General features: G+C 40.6%; 1 protein-coding gene across 3 annotated transcripts in view; it reads right to left on the bottom strand.

Moving 5' to 3' along the window:
- Positions 1–21595, bottom strand: part of ADAMTS9 (ADAM metallopeptidase with thrombospondin type 1 motif 9) — a 172246-nt gene that overhangs the window by 46839 nt on the left and 103812 nt on the right. For all 3 annotated transcript variants that reach the window (XM_081246304.1, XM_081246305.1, XM_081246306.1), the window contains one exon: positions 6748–6915. In XM_081246304.1, the coding sequence (XP_081102430.1) occupies positions 6748–6915 (168 nt within the window). The remainder of the gene's footprint in view (positions 1–6747; positions 6916–21595) is intronic.

The raw sequence follows: 21595 nt of genomic DNA, 5'->3' as shown, positions 1-21595 counted from the left end.
CTATCACAAGGCTTTCTAATTTCCAGTGAGAGGGACCCAAGAGAATGTCTTAAATCTGCAAACTCACTGCCTATCAAAGGCGGTTGAGTGAGGAAGAGACTCAAGTTAGGGGGAAATCTTTCAGGTTAACAGAACTCTTGGACAGTGGAATAGGCTAGGAGAGATCATTCTGAGACATTCAGTACAACCTAGAAGTAGTGCTGCCATGTGAAATGAAAATCCCAAATGATTTCTATCCTGGAAGGTTGAAGGGTGTTGAAAATTGGAGATATAGTTCTGTACAAGAGAATTTCTTGGCCGATGGAAAATATAACTCAAGGAGAGTGAATCACTGAAGCTTTTAGGGCCTTTATATATAGAATTATTTTCTTCAGTCTCTTCTTCTTCTTGCTCCTATTCCTGGAGATAGGGAAATTTTTTTTCCCTTAAACTATGGAATTCATTAAAGTATTTGTATCTATTTACAACCTCGGATGAATATACAAAAAATAAAAGCTGACCAAAAAAAAAAAATTTCCTCGGGTGTTGTGTTTTCAGTCCGTGAAAAATACTGTTAATCAGGCTGAAACATTTTGTTGACCAAGCTGCACAACACCCTATTAATCTGTAATTAACTTTCCTCTAAATTAATTTTTTTAATGGATTCCTCATTGCTGGGTTTCATAATCTCACTTATGGTCAGGCCAAGAATTACTGTCTTTATTAAGCTTTTGACATTCAGAAACTAAAGGCAACATCTGACTGGAAAGAACAGCCTATTATTTCACTTAGCTATTAAAAATTGTTTCCAAGTTTTTGTGATAGCTCAGCTGCCATTCATTTGTCTAATTGAGAAAACAAGCTTAACATACACTAAAGCCATACTCCTAAGAGGACATCTTCGTAAAGAATAGAATCACACTTTTAAATTAGACAAAAATTCTTGTCCAATTAACCTGCAGCAGGAGTCATGTTCTCTGAGGCTAATGGGAATCTACTAACAAGAAGCACACGCTAATGAATTCTGCTGCTTAATAATATTATTTCCGTTTCAGATTCTAAGAAAATAGGTGGTAGTGTTTAGAAGGCATCTTGGGAAATAATATCATTTCAGATGAGTCTATGCCAGGCAGGAACTTAAATGTTCACATCAAAGCTAGCTGAAGAGAAGGAAATATTTTGGAGCAACATAGCTACTATTGTTTGGGTTTAATTGTATTAATTGGATTGAATGAGTTTGTGACCCACAAGGAACCAGACTTTTAACGTCATTATGTTCTTGGTGGAATGAGAGGGTGCCTGATTGCCTTGTGTACAGAGGATGGCCATTTAATACTTATGGGAGCTACATGTATATTATATTTCCCATTGATTACACAGGAAATGGATGAACTGCAATATCGGAGAGTTAGCACATGAATGACAGAAATCATCAGCAACCACTGACAACAAACAACAACCAAAATACCTTTTGGCTATTTGAATTTGGGGTCTTTAAAAAATAAAACAGTACCCTTCCAGAACAAGGTATCCAAATGGAAACACAAGGAAAAAATAAGAACAATTAAGTAAACAAATTTGAGTTTGGCATAGAGCTAATACATATGCAAAATCTCATGACGCTTTAATAAGTTAAAGAGAAAGGAAAAAACGTTAAAGGCTTGAGGGTATATACTATTCAGGCTCTAAGTAAATGAAACTTCTTTTTGATGCTATTGTTTGTTACTGAGTAAATTATTACTTACGGTTCAGCAAAGGTAAAGTATTAAGAGCTATAAGCAACCAATATTTTTAAAATTATCTCTACAATGTTCAACATTTTTTCAAAAGATAAAGGAAGTTTCAGTGATACAATGTTGCTGTGGCTTCCGATTTTCATAGTGGCAAAGCTAGCCTTGAATTAACACATTCAAAAGTTTCGACAGGACTTATATGCACAGTAAGGTGTAAGCCCTGCCTCTGTGAATACTGCATCCATGGTAATCTTTGTTCAAAATGAAGTATACTGCATCAGAGTTAGTTCTCCGTGTTTCACTTTTCTTCCTGTGCTGTCTCAGGGGAGGCAACATTTTGCCTACAGAGACAGCCAGCCTTGCTTGGTGAATTCTGAGAGATTTGTGCGGAAGCCCCATGAATAAAACAGCATCAAAAAGACCTCTGCATGACCCTGGAGGTGCTGATGGTGGTGGTGTGTGCACGTGTGCGTGCTTAATTCTTCTTGTTTTATTTAGTCCAACTTTTAGTTATTCTGCAGAAGAAAGAGGTTGAGCGGTGTCTATTAACATGCCCCCCTCCTCTGTCCCATCCATCATTTCTGCATGGCAGTCTATTTGTGCCGGTTTGAAAGTAGATGTTTTTAGTTCCAAACTACTGAGCTGGGAGCTGTGTTTCACCTCTCTGTACTCCCTACTGTGCAATGCTAGTATGCAGAACTCACCGATTTAAAGGGTAAACAATGCTTATTTCCATAGAGAAAAAGAATCTCTACGGAACTTCTGACGTTTAGGGAATTGCAGTATACACTTAAAAACCTGGAAAGAATTTTACATACTTTTTTCCAGTACAACTACTGCAACCATGGCAGTGACATTATTTAAAAGGAGGGATTAGTTTGAAAAATAACTATATGAACCAACTTTAATAAATAGTAACTGGTAACAACAATAGCAAACTTAGTAAGCATTTACTAGCCGAGGCTCTATTCTAGGGTTTCTCAACCTAATAATTCATTTTTGTTGGGGGTGTCCTGTGCATTGTAGAAAGTTTAGGAGCATTCCTGGACTCTACCCTACTACATGTCAGTTGCATTTCCCCGCCTCTGCCGAAGTGAGATAACCAAAACTGTCTCTAGACACTGCCAAACGTCCCAAGAGATACAAAATCACTGCCATTTGAGACCTTAGTTCTATGCTAAGCATCTTGCATAAAATATCTTTCATACTTCCTAGTAAACCTTTTAAGTAGATACTCCACAAATAAATAAAGCAAAGAACAGAGATAATCACTCTAACTCAAGCAAAAACAAAAACAGAAAATAGTCCAAGTAAATTCTATCCTAGGCAATCTACCGTGGATTAAAATTTGGCTTCCAGTTTTAAAATATGGTGCTAATATTATGCAGCCTTTTGTACATCAGCAAGAGTGTGGGTGAAAAGCCTGTATTCAAACAATTCAACATCAATGCTTGCAGTTCAAATACAAAGTCACAAGAAAGCACAAATCACTAAGGCAACTCTAGTTCTCATCACTGACCATGTGCATATGGTTTCCCTGACTTCTCAAAGGACACACGCTACACATTTGCCATGTTTCTCCATTAGACACTTGCAGAATACTCCAGAATCAGACACCACAGCCAAGCCGCTCTCATTGTAATTACAAGAAAAATCCCAACCAAAAATGGCTGGTAGGTTCATAATGCAATCTGCCAGTTTCCATTTTGGCATGAGCACCAAAGAGCTTTTAAAAATTAAGTATTTCTCTGAATTTAAGACACCACTGATTCCAAGACACAGTATTACATTTTGTATCACTCAGAAAGAAAACAAGAGCAATTAATTAAATCATGGCCTTCCATTGGTTGTTAGGCCCATCCGGACCACAGAAATGTTAAAATATGAAAAAAACAGGCATCTCAGGATTGAATGAATTCATGATTGATAAATGATGATAAAGTGTTACTTTCATTCTACTCTGATGATTTATTGTTTAGTCCTTATCTTCATTTGTTTAAAAAGCCTTTCTATAGGAACAGGACACATTAAAAATCTTTTATTCTGGAATGCTTTTTTTTTTTTTTTTTTTTTTTTTTTTTTTTGCGGTACGCGGGCCTCTCACTGCTGTGGCCTCTCCCGGTGCAGAGCACAGGCTCCGGACGCGCAGGCTCCGGACGCGCAGGCTCAGCGGCCATGGCTCACGGGCCCAGCCGCTCCACGGCATGTGGGATCTTCCCGGACCGGGGCGCGAACCCGTGTCCCCTGCATCGGCAGGCAGACTCTCAACCACTGCGCCACCAGGGAAGCCCCTGGAATGCTTTTGAATCATGACTACAGAGCCTTCACATTTATCAAGCTGAATCAAGAAATGGATGCTGATTGTGTCTGAAAATTTCATCCCTCAGCTCTTGATCAAAATCATCTAAACAAATTGAACATGACCTTTTGAAAAAAATGCTTTCAAACTTTATTGAGGATGCTTTCCAATAAAAGCTATTCTTTTATTGGAAAAATGTCCTTGACACATTACAGATTTCCAAAAGATGTAAAAGTGAAACATTCCACTTTAAACCTCAAAACACCAATTCTGAGGGAGAGACGAAGAAGATTAGCAAGGCCATACTAGTTTCCTATCCCAATATTCTATATGCCTTATTATCGTCACACATTTTGACATGATGAGAAATAGCAATAATTATTCTCCCTACCTTGAAGATGAGATGACTAGAATATAGCTACCAGCAGAAAACAGAAGGACCAGATATAAAACTTTCTAAATATTGTTGCAAATGAATAATCTTTATTCTTGCTTTATATTACTGCCTTAGGGATATTTCTGTTTACCATGGGATCATTAGTAAACCAATAACCTTTAATCATGCAGACTGTCTTTCTCCATCAAACTCTGGGTGTGATTATTTTCAGGTATGCTTCTAAATTGCACAAATTGGATTTTACCCGTGTAGCATCTTGTCTTGCCTGTTTTTATAATTCATTTCTATAAATCAAATCAGAGCATTAGAAAGTTGGCCACAGATCATTACATAACTGTGTTTACTTGCATTTTCCACAAAGGTAACTAGACTTTTCTAAGCAATCCTTTTGAACAGGTGCGGTCTTTTCTGGGGAGGAATTCCGATAATCCTATTACCTTATGTTTGAAAAAACCCCAAGGGTTCAAACCTAATCATCCCAGCTTTGTGAACAATTTTAGACTTCCCATCAAGATCACAGGATACTAGAGTAAAACTCACTCTGTGTTTACCAATAAAGAGTGAAAGATTCTTTTAATCATCCTTTTATTAAATGAATTGGCCTTTATAATGAGTACCATTTACATGCTCTCAACTTAATATTCAGGACAAGATGCAAATAGTAGATATGTCCAAGGGACATAAAGAAAAGTAACAGAGCATGAAAGTGTGCAAGAGGACAAGCTAATTAGTGTGGTATCTTAAATAATGTTAGCTGTAGGCTTTTACATGCATTGAATAGCTCTAAAAATAAAAAGGGCTGGAAGTTACAGATGACACTAGTCACTTAAGACAAACCATTACGGATGACCAGTATGAAGTACTGCCTAGAAATCTGGTCCCTTAAGGAAGCCAGAGGAGGAGCTAGCTCTGGCTGGGCACAGATGCTTTGATTGTTAAAACAAAAATAAAAACAAAACATGATCATTGTGATAAAAGCACTGAGAGGGATGAGGCTCCCCTGCTGGGGAACGATGCAGGCCATGTTTTACTTCTCTGTGAAGGGAATAAGACTGTGAGGTATGGGGGACAATGATGGCAGCTCAGGGCATTTAAGAAAAATTCACGTTTCTAGAGGAATTTTCTGTTAGTCATGTTGAAATGGAGGATTCTCAATTCCTCCTCATGCTAACACACCTGTGCAAAGCTTCTCTGGGGTATCAGGAATCAAGAACCAGACTCTGAAAGCATCAATTCTAGAGGCTGCTAACCTTGAACCTAGTTTTCTATTGATTCTCCGGAGTATCTTCATACATCTCCACTGCATAGGAGAGCTACAAATTCAGTAAAACCTTACTGAATCAAATTAATGGAGAGAAAGAACACATTAAATACGGACTATGTGAAAAGAAATTGGGCCTTATTACTTTTAAGTAAGCACCTCAACCAAGCTGAGGAAATGGACAAGTGTGGAGTGACAAGATCTACTTTAAGGGCCAGATATGAGTGACTTTTGTTCACCCCTCAATTGTTTATAGGTAAACAGAAGCTTCTAAAGTTCCCTCCTGAACTCAGTAGGGAAACTCTCCCACCCAGTTCCTGACTAGGTTACCAAAGGTTTAGAATCAGTAGAGTCTAACTGTAGTCAGTTTCTTGGGTACTTATTCTCCTTCCCCATTGGATATACACACATCGCACTCATCCAAGTAAAAAAAGTATTACTTTTGAGATCTTATTAGATTTAAGACCCCAGAGCTAAGTACACGGCATTCATTACTGCTTTAAAAACTCATAAGAGCTATATGAAGTCAGCTCGGCAAGGTCAAACAAATCACCCAAGGTTGCAGAGCTAGGAAATGACAGAGAACTTCCCCATCTGTCCCCCACCTCTATTGTATACAAGCTAACAGGCAGAGAAGTATTCTCTAATACTTTATATTGACAGCCTTTTCTTTAAGAACCTCAAAGGTAAATTCAGACTCAATTCCTGTCAGGTAACATAGTCAACCTTACTAGAATCTGAACTAGTGGTTTTTTAAGTGGTAAATAGTAATAAAAATGCCATCAGTGAAGGATTGAGGGGCTATTCCGTCCTAGACAGCTGACATCTACATCTACCACCGCTTGGAATTAATCCCCACAACTGTCCTATTGTAGATGGTATCCGAAGTGCCAAGGGCTGAAGCCACTTGCCCAAGGTCCCACAGCTAGCGAGTATCCTGACATAAAGCTGTTTCCCTCCCTGTCCCCAAGCTCCCCTCTGAGAAATCAAAACCGCGCAGGGAAACAAGCCAACACACTGGTGTCAGCCATGTGGCCGAAGGTAAGGAAGCAGTCATGAGAGGAGAAGCATTGCTCACCTGACTCCATGCGCCAGCCTTCCACTTGGGGCATCTTCCTCCTCGGCACTTTCTGTGCCCATTTGGCTTAGCAAGGTGTTTACAGTAATCACTTTCTAAATGACTTCCATCTTTTGCCATGCAGTAAACATTTCGTTGTTTATGCCCTCGACCACAAGAGACAGAACACTGAAATATAAAGCAATGGCAAGGTTGTTGTTTTCTTTTTTTTTAAATCACAAGGAATTTGATAAAAACCTGTGTCGTGAGATGTTACGATCACGCCTAACCAGAGTCACCATTCCCCCCTTTTGCAGTGCTATTCTGGATAACACCTCAAGGCTCAACACGGAAGGAAGGCAGCAATGGAGAAAACAATGTGGACAGCATGACAGCAGGAATCCTGTCTAGTATCTTGGGTCACTCAAGAACGAGGGTAAATCCTGGTAATTTAGGCCAAAAATGAAGCCCACGAACCTGAAATTACCATGCAATTCTGATTTACAGAAGTCCTACTATGAATTAGTTAGGATTCCTTTCGGACATCTCACTTCATGCAAATGCTGATCAAGACATTTCTTCAACAAACTACCTCATAATTCACTCTTTTGGATAAAGGTGTGTTTCCAAATTCAGCCGTGTCCCATTTCCTAGTGAAGTGATTTAAGGAAACTCTTCTACCATTTTTCAGAGGAGCAGCTCTCATTTTCCCAGTCCATTGGAAAGGAGGTGAAAAAGGCATGTTAGAAACTGAAAGGTAAGCTAGCAGGTGGGTCAGTGCCAAGTCTGGGAGGGAGGCATTACCTTTCAACTTTGATCTGCAGGTTCACTGAACTGTTTTAATGTGACCTTGTCTGACCACATCTAAGAAACTTGACTTTGATTTCAGAGTAGGTTTCTCAGTAAGGTTTAGGAATCAAAGGGCTCGTGGTGTCAGGACAAAAATTTGGTATGACAGCTTCTTGTGGAATAGGCAAGAGGCTGGCCCCCATGAGTATGCTGAGATATTCAACTTCCATTGCCTCATTAGCGATTACAGAAGTCATTACCACTTGGATCATAAGCTTACTGGCTCCCGTTTTCAAGACACATTATTTCCCAATATAATGTCCTTACATGTCAGAGGGAAATGAGCTTAAGAATGAAGAGCAAAATGTGAAAACACAACAAAAATAGATTTCAAGTGTCATTTCCTTCTACTCAATGTTTCTAATTTCCCCTGCAAACTCTGTGATTTTGTTAACTTAAATGGCCAAAGTACCCTTTTATGCCTAATAGGTAAATAGCACCATGTAAAACATGTAGCCTAACATAATTCCAAACACTATTACCAAGCAAGCTCAAGGTGATCCCATTCATAAGTGTGTTAGACACGTTTTTCTAGTAAACATAAACCATTATAAAAATTCCAATAGCAACTGCTAGAGAAATTTAAAGTATGTATATTAATATGTTTGGCTATAACTTTTTACTTTAGGACATGGAAACGTTGTTTGAGCTCTCATCTTGTGAGTATTATGATTTGGAGTAGTCATTCTGGCACTGTTAATACAGTATACAGCATGGAAGGAAAGAGCCGAATTTAGATATCTACACCAAAACAAAAATATCCATCCTTCAACGTACAGTGTTTTGATGTATATAAAGACTTTGGGCTATAATTCTAGAAGGCTTTTAGAATGAACCTCCAAGAAATATACCTATAAACCAATTGTCTAATGACTTACACACAGATAATCCCTGTTACCAGTGACTATTTTAATATTTAAAAATGTTACTTCCACCAAAATATACAGGCACAGTTAGAATCTGAGGTGAGATCATTTGTTTATTCAGCAAACATTTATTGAGCACCAACTAAGTTTCAAAGGTTATGCAAAGTGCTGGGAATACAGTGATAAGTATAACTGATATAATTCCAGCCCTCATGGAGTTTACAGACCAGTGAGGGAGGCCAGCATTAATCAAGTGATGACAAAAATAAATACATACATGCTAACTGAGATGAGTACTCTGAAGAAAACAAGCTGGAGTGGTTGCAAGAGGGCTCCCTGAGGCATTCCCTGGGGCCAGACCATGCAGAGCTCATATGTCATAATAATATATTTCATTCTCCACGAGAGGGAAAATCACTGAGGAGTTTTAAGTCGGGGTAAGACACAGTCTGATTTTTCTTTCAAAAATTCTACTTTGACTACCGGCTAGGCAATGAGTGGAAATACAGCATAAATGGAAACAAGAAAACTGCTCAGGAAGCTAATGCATTTGTCCAAGCAAGAGGTGATGGTGGCATAGATTAGGGTGCAGAGTGGAGGGGTGAAGGAAGTTGGTGAATTGAAGACGCATTTTTTGAAGTAGAAATGATAATTCCTGATGGATCAGCTGTGGGGTGGAGGGGAGAGGGCAGAGTCAGGAAGGTCTCCTGGGTTTCTGGTATGGGCAACTGGATAGACAGTGATGACAAGAATAGAGATGGGAAAAACTGCATTGGGAGTCAAGAATATATTACTTTGTAGGAAGTGAGCTGAACTTAAAGGATATGGATTCATGGGTGGTAATGTGCTTGATTATGGTGAAGAAAACAGACATAGTTGTCTTATTAATCAGATGAACATGGGTCAACTTAAAGCAAGTCTACCTTGAAGGATCATCATTTCAATATATAAACAGTCCAGACAAGCTGTCCCTTATTATGGAGGGGAGAAAGAGAATTGGTGGAAATGCTGATTTAGTAATCTACCCATTGATCTGTAAATTCCATGAGGGCAGGGATTATGGAAGTTTTGTTCATCACTATACTCCAGCACTTTGCATAATTCTTGGAACTTAGTAGGTGCTCAGTAAATGTTGAATACACAAATGAAACAAATCCCATTTAGTGGTCACTGGAAGAGATAACCGAAAAGTAGGGAGCAATCTACAGAGGCAGAATTAGAAAAGGCACAGCTTTCTCCCATTTATTGGGTGCCAGTCACTGCTCTAAGACTTTATATACATTATCTCATTTAATCATTCCAATAACCATAGAGGTAGGTACTATTACTGGAGACAAATGGTGTTTTCAAAATGGCATAACCAAAATGCTTAATATGTATATATATCTCTTCCCACATGACTCCAATCCAAGTGGCTAGATGTCTGTTGGGAACATAACGGCACAATGAAAAAAATTAAGTTATCAACAACATCACTGATAATAATCCATCTGAGGGGCACCACTGGAGCAACCAACATCTATTGCCCATGAAATGAAGATAGATGAAGTTGATATGAAATATGAAGCCTTAAAAATCGTTTAAATATCTGGATTAGTTGCATCCCACCCATTCCTATGTGTGGTTTTCTTATTTGGGAACTTCAGTGGAACTGACTTGGAAAACAGGATGCAATACTACACATATTATTTGCCTCAAATTAAGATCTAAAAGCGATAAGGGAATTCACAAAGTATCTAATCTGATAGCAAACACTTTTCATTTCATGCTTTCTAACTTACCAATGAAGAAAAGCAGCTGCTTGTGCAAATTTTCCTATCTAACAGGTTTATTAGTGGGTCTATTATGATCTCATAAAGAAGTTATCATCTTGATAATCAAACACAGGTTTCAGCTCTTCCATTCTGAGGGAAATTTCCATCTGATTTTTTCCAGTCCTTTCCCAGGCAGTGATTTTTGCATCAATGTGCATCACAGATTATAATAGTTAAATTTAGAGTGTCACCTAGTACATATTATTTATTGGCTACATATCTGAGAGTTCTTGCTCTGGGGAATATTTAATTCCTTATATTTACAGCCAAAAGAATCTCCTAGTTTGCCAGTAGGACTCTGACTTTTTCCTCCGGGGAAACAATCCAACTTGTTTAAGAGAATGATTTCCCCCCAACTTTGAGCAACACTCTCAAACAAAGTAATCTCTTCTTGTTACATAGAAACACCAAGGTCAGTATCTCAAATGCCTGGGCTTTTGTTTCTGCGAGGTCAAAGGGAATGTTTAATGTGGAGCTTTGTTCAGATGCTGTCTTTACTTTTTAGACGAAGGTCTAAGAGTTTAAAATCTGGTGGAAACAGAACTGGCTCCCTCTCTAGTGGTAGCTCTGGATGTGGTGTGGATTTGTATCTCACTGTTCCTGGTGTGCTGTCCCTGGCATTAGGGTTGTCCTGCATCGGTTCTTTAACTTATACTGAGGGGCTGGGTCTCTCAGTCACCAAGAAGCCAGAAAACAACCCCAGTGTGTCTGCCTGGATGAGAAGGGGTGAAGACCTAGAAAGAATGAGATCCCCAGCATTGCCGAGGCTGCTGAGAACCTGGACATCCAAATGGAGATGGGAGGACCACACGGAATTGGTAAGGATGCCATGAGGAACCAAGAAGGAATAGGAAGGGGAGGGCTTAGGTCAGGGATGCACACAGAAGCTGGCTAGAAGGAAGCTTCTTGATGGGGCTAGATGATGCTAGGGCTCAGAGGAAGCACCGGAGTGGATGGGGTGTGGACCAGGACTGCCTGAGTTGTAGCAGATGCTTATACATCAGGGTTAATAGATGGTCTAGGAGGACAGTCCCAGCAGAGTGGGCACAGTTGAGTGTGTCTGCGTGATTCCTATTTCCAAGTGATCTGTATACATAAGATTCTGTTTATATGATATGTCTTATGGAGGATGCTGATCAACTAGTCCATATTTCCAACCAGAGGACTGGCTGACACCAGGTTAGAAGACAGAATTGAGAAGCCAAGAAAAAGGTCATATACTAGAATCCATTACCAAGCTAAGCCAAGACTCTGATAATCTAAGGATTTTTTGACAATCAGGTTTAACCATCACTCTGAGACTGGTGGGCAGAGTTCAGTTGTGAGACAGGAGACTGTACTAATTATTATTCAAGGCCTTTCCCTTGTGATTCTATAAAATATGAAAAAAACATCTAAATCACTTCATCTAAAAAATGAAGTGTGTCTTTTCATAACAACAAGCTCTTCTTTTTTTTTTTTTCAACAAGCTCTTGATTCTACTCTCATTTTGACTTTGTTTAAGAAGCATAAAGGCAGACCTCATCTGGCAAGTATGATATCAGAAAGGAGGCAATGCTCACGCCCATGGTTCGGAACTGCCTTTGCCAGTTATAATGACAAGTGAAGTGAGTACTGCATGAACATCACACAATCAGAAAAGGCAAAGGGATTCCAGCCTGTACCCACTGTTCCACCGGGGTGGGGGGAACAAAGAATGTTGAGTGCAAAGATATAGACTTAGGGATCAAAGTTTCAAATCTGCTCAGCGCCAAGACCTGGAAAACCACGTGGGCTCGTCACATAGAAAAAAGATAGTAGCTGCAATCCACATACGTTTATTACTGCTTTCCACACTGTAGGCACTGAGCAAATATTTATGGGAATGAATGGATACATGAAAGCTAAAGCCATCATAGAAGTGTACTATAAACCAAATGTCACGTTTTCCTAAAGGTTTCAAGAAAGAACCACCTGGAATCTGACCCCCAGTGCTAATGCTGAACTAATTTGGCAGTTATTTAAATTCAAAGAGGCCACCCCAAAAGCACTCTTTCAGTTGGAGCAGAACTATTAGAAATCACACCATGAGCACTTACTATGAGTGGGACCATACGCTGAAGGCTACTGGCTTCTCCTATTTAATCCCTACAGCAACCTTGTGGCTCAGGTACTATTAGGATTCCTCTTTACAAATAAGGAGACTGAGGATTAAAGAGGTGACCTCACTTGCCCAGGGTCACAGAGCCAGGAAGCAAGCAGAGTTAGCCTTCACATATAGCATGTGTTTTTCCAGAACCACCATTTTCTTCCCTAAGCTATACTGAAGAGAGGGCTTGGTTAAGAAAACAGGCTGCTCACCCCTGCTTACCCATGGTGATAACAGAAAACTAGGACTTTAAAGAAATGTCCCTTAAGACTATTTTAGAGACCTCTGTGACTCCTTAGTCTCCCAGGAAGAGGATGGTTACGCAATCTATTTCTGACTTTAATACTTTCTTCACAACCTCTTTAGCACCCTGGGAAGAAAGACGCTATGAAAAGTAAATATACCATCAGGTACAATAACATAAATATAAATAAAGAGCCACATTTCTCTTTGCCCAAAGCCACACTCTGGTTTTCTCTTGGCCATTTGTCAAGGTCGATTCACCCTTTGCATTCAACCACATGGTGAACGATCATCTCTATTCACTGGTGAACAGCCCTTTGCGTGGTCATGAATGGAAGGTTACAGGTTGTAAATTTTGGCCTGCTGATTCACCAAGGACTAAGCTCTCAAATCTCTGAGCTATAGGTCATCTCAGCATATTTTATATATTTTTTTATTCAGTCCATGTATTTATTTTACAAATTCAATGCTACGGAAAAGGAGATACGTCATGCTCACTGCCACACAGTAAAGAAGGAATAGACGTAGGCTTATGACTAGGAGCTCCTGTACCTAGCAAGGAACACTATTTGGTGCCCATTGCACTGGGGATTTGTGACCAGATTCTGGCGTTCTGCGTGTTGCTTGGGAACCACAGCTAACCAGGCATCCTGATTCCTTCCACTTCAACTCACTCATGATCACATAGAGCTAGCAGGATGGGCTGGGGCCAGCCAAGGTAGGTGTAGATTCTGTGCCTCTGGCTTTGAGGAATTACCAACACCAATGTGAACAAGCATGGGTTTAACCACCTCTTCTTCTAAGGTACCAGTTAAAAACAAATTCCATGGGGTGGCTGTGCATGGGATTCCACAGCTCACCACATGGGTGCTTGTCTTCACCTTGCTCTAAAATGTAGCCCTTCAAGGCACAGGTTTTGGAGTCAGACAGACCTACGTTGGAGTGCTATCTGCCATTTTACCACAGTGCCATTTGGAGCAAGTTACTCTCAGCTCAGATTTGTTCTCTGTAAAATGGGGATAATAGCACTATGTATACGCAACAGGGCTGCCTTACAATTAGATGAGACAATGCATACTAAGCTCTTGGTGTTCTGGCCCGACAGTGTAAAAATCAATGCACGTTCACTGTTCCTGCTACTACTACTTCTACTCAGTGGACTCTTTAAAAATATCTCCTAACATGCAGTTTAAAAGGTGAGTATTTTAAAAAATATATGTTTACTCATGGAGTCTAAAATTAACATTCTAATACAGGCACTGCTGGGTGAACGAGGAACTTAGTCTGGCAAAATCTCCCTCTTGTGAATGGGTGAAGAGCTTTTCTTTCTAAAGGTCACAGAGAAATCCCCTGAGCAGACATAAATGTTGATGATTCCTTTTCTTCTGCAGTGCCCTTTTCACTCTCATAGACTATTACTTATTAATATGGTCTCTTCTAACCAGAGAAGACAGACAGACAAGAAAAAGAAAGGCACCATATCTGAAAGCCACCTCTCTTTTTTACTCCGTCATTTCCTGCTCACGCTTATTATCTCAAAAACTCCTTGTGTTTGTTTTTTTGTTATGTTCTTTCTTTCAATGTCCTGAAGCACAGAATCCACAGCAGTGATGACCATTGCCAAACATATATTCACTCACTTTCCTGCTCGGTTCAGCTCAGCTGTGGGAGTGCTAAGAGTCCTTTGTCAGAAAGCAGATCTGCGCATTGGAGATGTGAACATGTTTAGGGAAATTTTTATAGGGCTTCTCACAATACAAGAATGGCTCTGAACAGGGGCATCAGGGATCCAAAATGACCAAGGAGGAAGGAGAGAAAGCTTGGCCAGGAAACAAGGGCTGTGACTTCAGGGCGTTAAGCCAGTGTTGACAGGCCTGCCTGATGGCCGTTCATGTCCAGGACCACCATGGCACTTATTACCATGAAAAGGAGCTGAGGAAGCATGAGATTGGCAGGGAACACCAAGGAAGAAAGCGGATGTAGGAATCACAGTCATCGCAGCTGGATGGGGCATCAGGCCATCCTTCTAGCCCCATTACCCCCCAATACTCCCAGCCTTTGCAGTGCTACAAAGGTCTAAGACTGTGGGAGAATAAGATTCACACGTCAACTCCTGGAGCACACTTGAAGGCTCCTGTCAATACTATATCCAAGTAGGCGGCCTTGCATACGCCTCGCAAGGGAGATGGCAGGGCCAGGAACAGAAGGGGAGGCAGTGAGAGATGCTCATGACCGCCACCTCCCAGCACTCCCCAAGAATTATGAGGTACCAGGCTCTCCAGCCATACAGCCTGTGGCCTCATAATGTAACAACTTCTTATTAGAGGTGGGAAAAACATTTTAACATGAAATACAGTAGCCTATGAAATTAGCTATGGAACTTGCAAAACCCAAATTGGGGTTCTTCTTATTCTGCAGGAGTGTAAATATTAGTTTTTCTCGCCATCAAGATAGAAACAAAAACCAAGAAAATTCACAAAAGCCATAGGTGGTGATTTCTAGAGCAGACACATCCAATGGTGCCCTCAGGGATTTGAGGTATATTATGTCATCAGGCTCTGTTACCACTAACATGCCCTCTGATTCCCCATTCCCAAGCACAGTGCCTATTTTTTAAGGCTTCTTTTCCCTTTCAAGGTTAGACGTGATGATTCTTTGTAACCTAACTTCAGCAAAATCACGATATTGGCATTTTTCAGGAAAGAGGGGAAGATGGTACCTGGACCCAAACTCTGTGCTAGCCACAGAAGTATTTATGAAGGCAGGCTGGAAGATGGGAAGGGTAATGGGTGAGGTTTTTGTTCCAGCATCCTTTATTCTCAGTTGTTTCAAAGGTGGGTGCAGAAGAGTCTGAGTGAGTGAGTGATGGAAAAGTCATGGCTGGTGGGAACAGGGACCCCACGTTTCTTGGCGCTCTGAAGGTGGACTGAGACTAAGGGCCCAGGCTGGAGGATTCAAGGCTACCTGGAGATGTCATTCTGCTAGAAGATGATAGCACTTGGGTAGACCCACTCATGACTTGGGCTACTGTCCCAGACAGCCAGGGACAGACCTGGGAAGCTAAAGTCACCTTTGGGAATGCTTCTGTAAAAAAGCAATGCAGGCAGGCTGTCTTTGGACTTTCATGCACCCAACCGATGTCCAGCCCTTGAGCTTCTTACTCCTCCCAAAGAGCTTTCAGTCATTTAAAAGACACTAGGGCAGGGTTCATTTAATTGCCTCTTCCAGTCTTGCTTTTTCTCTGCCTGTCTGGCCATTCCTGCATCGTGTGAAAGGAACATCTTTATCTGCCAGTACGTCAAATGTCTTACACTGAAAAATTTACAACTTTTGGGGGAAAGTAGTTCATGCAATGAATTTGCTTTTGGGTGGATAGTAATGCCGCCCCAGAATGGAAACATGCATACCTATCTGAGTCTGTAAGCAGAGAAATATACCTCAGTGAGAGGGAAAAAGGTCATCTTAACCGTTATTGAATGAGATGTTCCTCCTCCAACTTTGCAATGCTCTACTGGTACTTCAGATAAGATCAAGTTACTATCAATATGTGCTAGTCAAGTCCTTTGTGGCATTTCTTGTCTCCTCTTCCTGCTTACCTTTTGCTAAAGAAAAGGCTCAAAAATACCGCTATGAAAGGATGAGATGAGAAGAAATAAAACCCAGCTAAAATGTAAGTGGCTCACAACACAGAAGACTGGGCATACAAGTGGCTAAAATCATGGTTGATGGTTTTCTGTGAAATTTAAATGATTCCTGCACTATTCTTGAGATTTATTCTAATGAAAATCCAAGGGTTGAGGCAGAAGCACGTGGTAGTTATGAATTCAGTTTTGGAATCAATCAGACCTGGTGTGACCACTGCTATCTATTCCTTTGTGATCTTATGCAAAATGCTTAACCAGGTATGAGATGATGGTAAGCATCTTAAACCTAACATGTCTAAAACGGACGTCCTGATCTCCCTATTATCTTAATTTCAATCAATGGAAACTATCCATCCACTTGTCCACTGCACAAAATTTGGAGTCATTCCAACTCCTTTCTTTCTCTTGTATCCCATATCTAAACCTGGAGCGAATCCTTTGGCCTTATCTTAAAAATATGCCAGAATCCTACCACTCCTTGGGACTTCCCTGGTGATCCAGTGGTTAGACTCCGCACTCCCAATGTAGGGGGCCTGGGTTCGATCCCTGGTCAGGGAACTAGATCTCACATGCATGCCGTAACTAAGAGTTCGCATGCCGCAACTAAGGAGCTCACGTGCCGCGATGAAGCCGCTACTAATACTTGGTGCAGCCTAAATAAATATTTTAAAAAACCAAAAGAATCCAAAAAAAAAAAAAAAGAATCCTACCAATTTTTACCACTTCCACTGAGCACTCTCATCTGAGTTACTCCAACGGCTTCTAATATTCGCCCTGTTTCTTTATTCTTCCTATAGCTTCCCCTAAATTCAGAAGCCAGACTCTTTCTTTTAAAACAAATCCACGTTCCTACTCAACTCTCCCTCCCCCACAATGGCTTCCTACCTCAGTAAGTATAAGCAAAAATCTCCCCAATGGTCCTTTTCTCTCCCTCTCCCACGATCAACTTCCATGTTCCCTTCCATCAATTTCATCTCTAATTTCATACCCTACCATCCACACCCCCTCTATTCCAGCCACCTTGGCCTCGCGACTGCCAAGATATGCCTGGCATACTCCCGTCTCCAGGTCTTCACCTGAAATACTCTTCTCCTGGGTATCCACATAGCTTACTTTTGTATTTTCCTGGATCTCTGCTCAAATGTCACCTTTTATTGGAGACTTGCCTGACCTTAAAGTTATAGTTCCCACCTTCTTTTCCATGCTATTTTCTCTCTTCTTTATTTTTATCCATGGCACCACTCACTTTCTTTCACAATACATATTTCAACTTTTGTTTTATTTGTGATTTATAGGTTATCTCCCCCTCCCCACTAGAATGTAAGCTTGATGAGTTCAAGGATTTTTGTCTGTTTTGTTCACTGCTATCTCCCCAGTGCTCAGAGCAGTGCCTAGTTTATAGAAAACACTTGGATACTTAGGGATCACACAAACGCATGCATGAATGAATAGTATCTAATAAAGCCTAGAGCCACTTATCTCACAAGAATTTTTAAGGATGAAGCAAACATTCTACACAATGCTCAGTTCATTGGTAGGGTCCAAATTAATAACTCGTGCTCTCTCCTATCGCCTGTGTCTATTCAATTTAAAACTGGCTAAGCACTCTTGTGGTTTAATATTTAATTCATAGTTACAGAACTGAATACTGCACAGGAGGCATCTAAGAGGAAGGTTATCTGAGAATATGATGTAAGATAATGGACAGCAAGGGTTAGAAGCTGGGAACTCAGAAGACCACACTGTCCTGCACAGGCAAGATTAACACTGAAAGCTCGGCTAACAGCCACTGAGACCACCATATACTCTTAGGGTCACAAAACGTTGTTTCTCCTTCCCAAAGATGTCACCTTAGATTGACACCTTTGCCAGATGGAAAAAATGTAGATATACAGACTGAAAATAGACTACAAAGAAATATAATGGACCAGTATGGGTTCTATCTAGGCCAGATATTGTCTATCTCCATTCTGGCTGGAAACATCTAAAAGCAAAGCAAAGCAAAACAAAACAAACTAAAGACTTATACCATCTGTTCCAAAATAATATGTCTAAGTTTGAGCCTGATTTTTTTTAAGTTCCCTTTCATTTAGAAAAATGCTCTCAGAGTACAGGGTATTCAGGATTACAAAACTAACATCAAGCTTGAGACTTTGTAACTGTAGATTGAATTCGATCTCCTGTACACTCTCTACAAGCTGGCCACCACAAGCCTCCCTACTAAGTGAAGTGGTTATTACCCAAATAATAGGATTAGGCCACATTCAGATATATCTAGTTTTCTTAGTTCAGCAGATCTTTCCTTACAGATGTACTAATTCACATTGTTCTAGCATGCTATAAATGTGCAGGGGAAAACCAACTCTTTTCAGAGCTCTGGTCTGAGAGTGTTGGGTGACCAAGCCCAATTTCTGAGTTCCTTTGAAAACCATTCAAAATCAAGTGAAGTGTTAAAAGGGCCTATTCAAAAATTCAGACCCCAAAGACTCAGTTTCAATGGCTTTTAAAAAGCAGAGGAGAGCTAAACTGGTTTCCACTAGGACAAGAGCCTATTTTTGGATGTGTCACAAATCAAAATCAGTATTTCTAGAAGTTTTGAAAGCCCTTCCAGAGAGGGAGTGGGAAAGCATGAAGCTTGAGAGTCAGTCGGGTCTGGATCCAAAAATTACTGATTGTAGGATGCTGGGACACTTGCTTAGCCTGCGTGGAGCTCACTTTTCCTACCTGCATAATGGACACAATAGGGACCATTCTGTAAGGATTATATGAGGATTTGCAATAATGCTTACAAGGCACTAGGCCCAAAGCTTGGCTCACAGAAGATGATGTGTAAATGTGGGCCTTCTGTTATTCTTTCTCCACTTCTGGTCAAATCTATCTGGCCTACTGAAGACAGGCACTCTTATGTGCCACATCAAGACATGTAAGACCATTGGTCATCAGTTGGTGACTGGGATGTGGAGAAACCCATTCATTCAGAGAAGTAAGATTTCATTAGTGGCTGTATAGTCTCATAGCCCAGAATAACTGGTAAGGTTATAATCAGGTAAAAGGCAAAACTCCATTTCTAATTTGAAAGAGCTTTTGACATAGTTAGTCCATTGGTAATTTAAGGTTACAATTACTTCTGGAAGGTAGTACTCATTTGTCTTATGGAAAACCAAGGTCTCTTCTACATTGAGCTCCAATGTGTATGTCTTTCTTTTTATAAGAATTTCCGGTCTTTTATCCATAAAGTTTAAACATTGTGGGAAGAATCCAATATTTCATTATAGTTTAGGTCCTACCATAAAACTTCTGAGGTTGATGATAGTGTCTGGGTTCATTTTGCTTGCCTTCCCTCTACCAATAGATTTCTTCTCTGGTCTCAAAGATCTGGAGTCACTATTAGAGTTTATGGTCATCATTAGTGACCTTTTTGAAGAAGAAGAATTGAGATTGATTTTCCTTCTAGGGCCAGGAGATGGATCATCTAAAATGTTCTCTGTGCCACAGATCTTGGAGTTGCACCTGCCATTCTGATCATAAATATGTGTGTCTGTGTGGCATGGGGGTCTGAGCTTGGCAAATACATAGCAATTGCCATCTGCTAAAGCAGAAAAGATCTGAAAAGTGGGAAAGGAGAGGTATGAAGGGGTAGAATTTCAGAAACTTTCTTCCCCGGGAAGTTCATGTATTGAAAAGCCAGGTATCTGGCCAGCCAGCCACGTATCTGAAAAAGCTGATCAGGGCTTCCTCTGCTAGATTAAAAAAAACAACTGGTGGGAAAACTGTGAAAACCTGGTGGTCTCTACAACATCATGATTTATCTTCCCTGAGAGGAGGAAGAGAACAATTTAAAAACCTCTAAGACTTCTCTGACTGAAAAAAAAAAAAAAAAGGAATTTGGTATCAAACAAACTTGGGAAATGCTGTAGACTATACCTACTTAATGCCTATGAGAATATGGAAAGGAAAGTTCTGCTGTAAGACACTCATTGAACCACGAGGGAGAGATGATATTGCCCCCAGAGGACATCTGCCAATGGCGGAAGACATTTTTGGTTATCACAACCAAGAGGATATGCTACTGGCATTCTAGCGGGTAGAAGCTAAGGATTCTGCCAAATATCCTAGGATGCCCAGAATAACACCCCACAACAAAGAAGTATCTAGTCCCAAATGTCAATAGTGCTGAGGCTGGGAAGCCCTGTTTCAGACCCATTCACAAGTCATGGAACACTTCCTGTACCACTGTCTCGGTCTCTAGTAAGAAGCTGGTCTCCTACTTCCCAGATAAAAATGCTCACTAGGATTAATTATGCTTTTATAAAAGTACTCCCCCCAAAAAACTCCTAAATATTCAACTCTGAAACCAATTCCTAGTGCATTACACATGTGCAAATTCTACCATGAATGAGGGAGGTGCTGTTCGACTGAAACCTAAAAGGCACAGGAATCTACCTACCTGTCTATCATCTATCTCCATGCTATCAGTGCTATCAGTTAATGCAATCCAAAAGTATGAACACGTTGGAATAACCCTTGTTTTCTTAGAAATCCCCACCCTCATTTATGCCTTTCTATCCAAAGTTAGTGACCCCTGCCAAAGTTGCCATGCGGAATGCCTATGGACCACACTGGGCACATCTGTACACATCAACAACTTCCCCTCCCGGCTCCAGAAAAGATTGAATGACACTGCTTGTTGGTTTGCAAATTCATAATCTGGTGAGACAACTTTGAAACCTCCTATTTTCAGTTCATTCTTGAAAATCTTTGCCCTTGCTGGGTTCCTAGGATTCCACATACTACTTGATGGAAAATTTGACTCTCCAGGGAGAAGTGTTTTCTGATAGCTAACCACAGTCACTCCACAGGGCTTGCAACTGTGGCTTCAGCCTTGACTTTTGATCATGAGTCCTCCCTCTCCTATGGGGACCATGCTGTGCACTATAGGACGCTTGGCAACATCCCTGGCTTCTCTTCATTAGATGCCAGTAATACCCGCCCCCCCAAACCGATTTATGACAACCAGCGATGTCTCCAGACATTACCCAATGTCCACTGGGGGATAAATATCACCCCTGATTGAGAACCCTGAAAAATCCCAAGGTTTTCAGAAAGTCCTTCAACAAACTCTCAAAACTGAATTGATTTTAATTCATTTGGTGGGGGGCAGGGCACACAGAGCTTTTTTTTGGATGGGGGGTGGTAAAAGGACCCCTGAACATCAACAAGGTCAAGATCCTAGGCTAAAAGGGTTGGGAATCCCAGGTCTTAGAGAACATGACATGTACAATGTAAAATCAATTCCCAGGCGCAGCAATGAAGATAGCAACTACA

This window comes from Mesoplodon bidens, assembly GCF_964165515.1.
Source record: "Mesoplodon bidens genome assembly, chromosome: 10".
In the NCBI taxonomy this organism is placed as follows: Eukaryota; Metazoa; Chordata; class Mammalia; order Artiodactyla; family Ziphiidae; genus Mesoplodon; species Mesoplodon bidens.
Note: the sequence above shows the minus strand (reverse complement) of the source record. Positions and strands in the feature narration are given on the sequence as shown.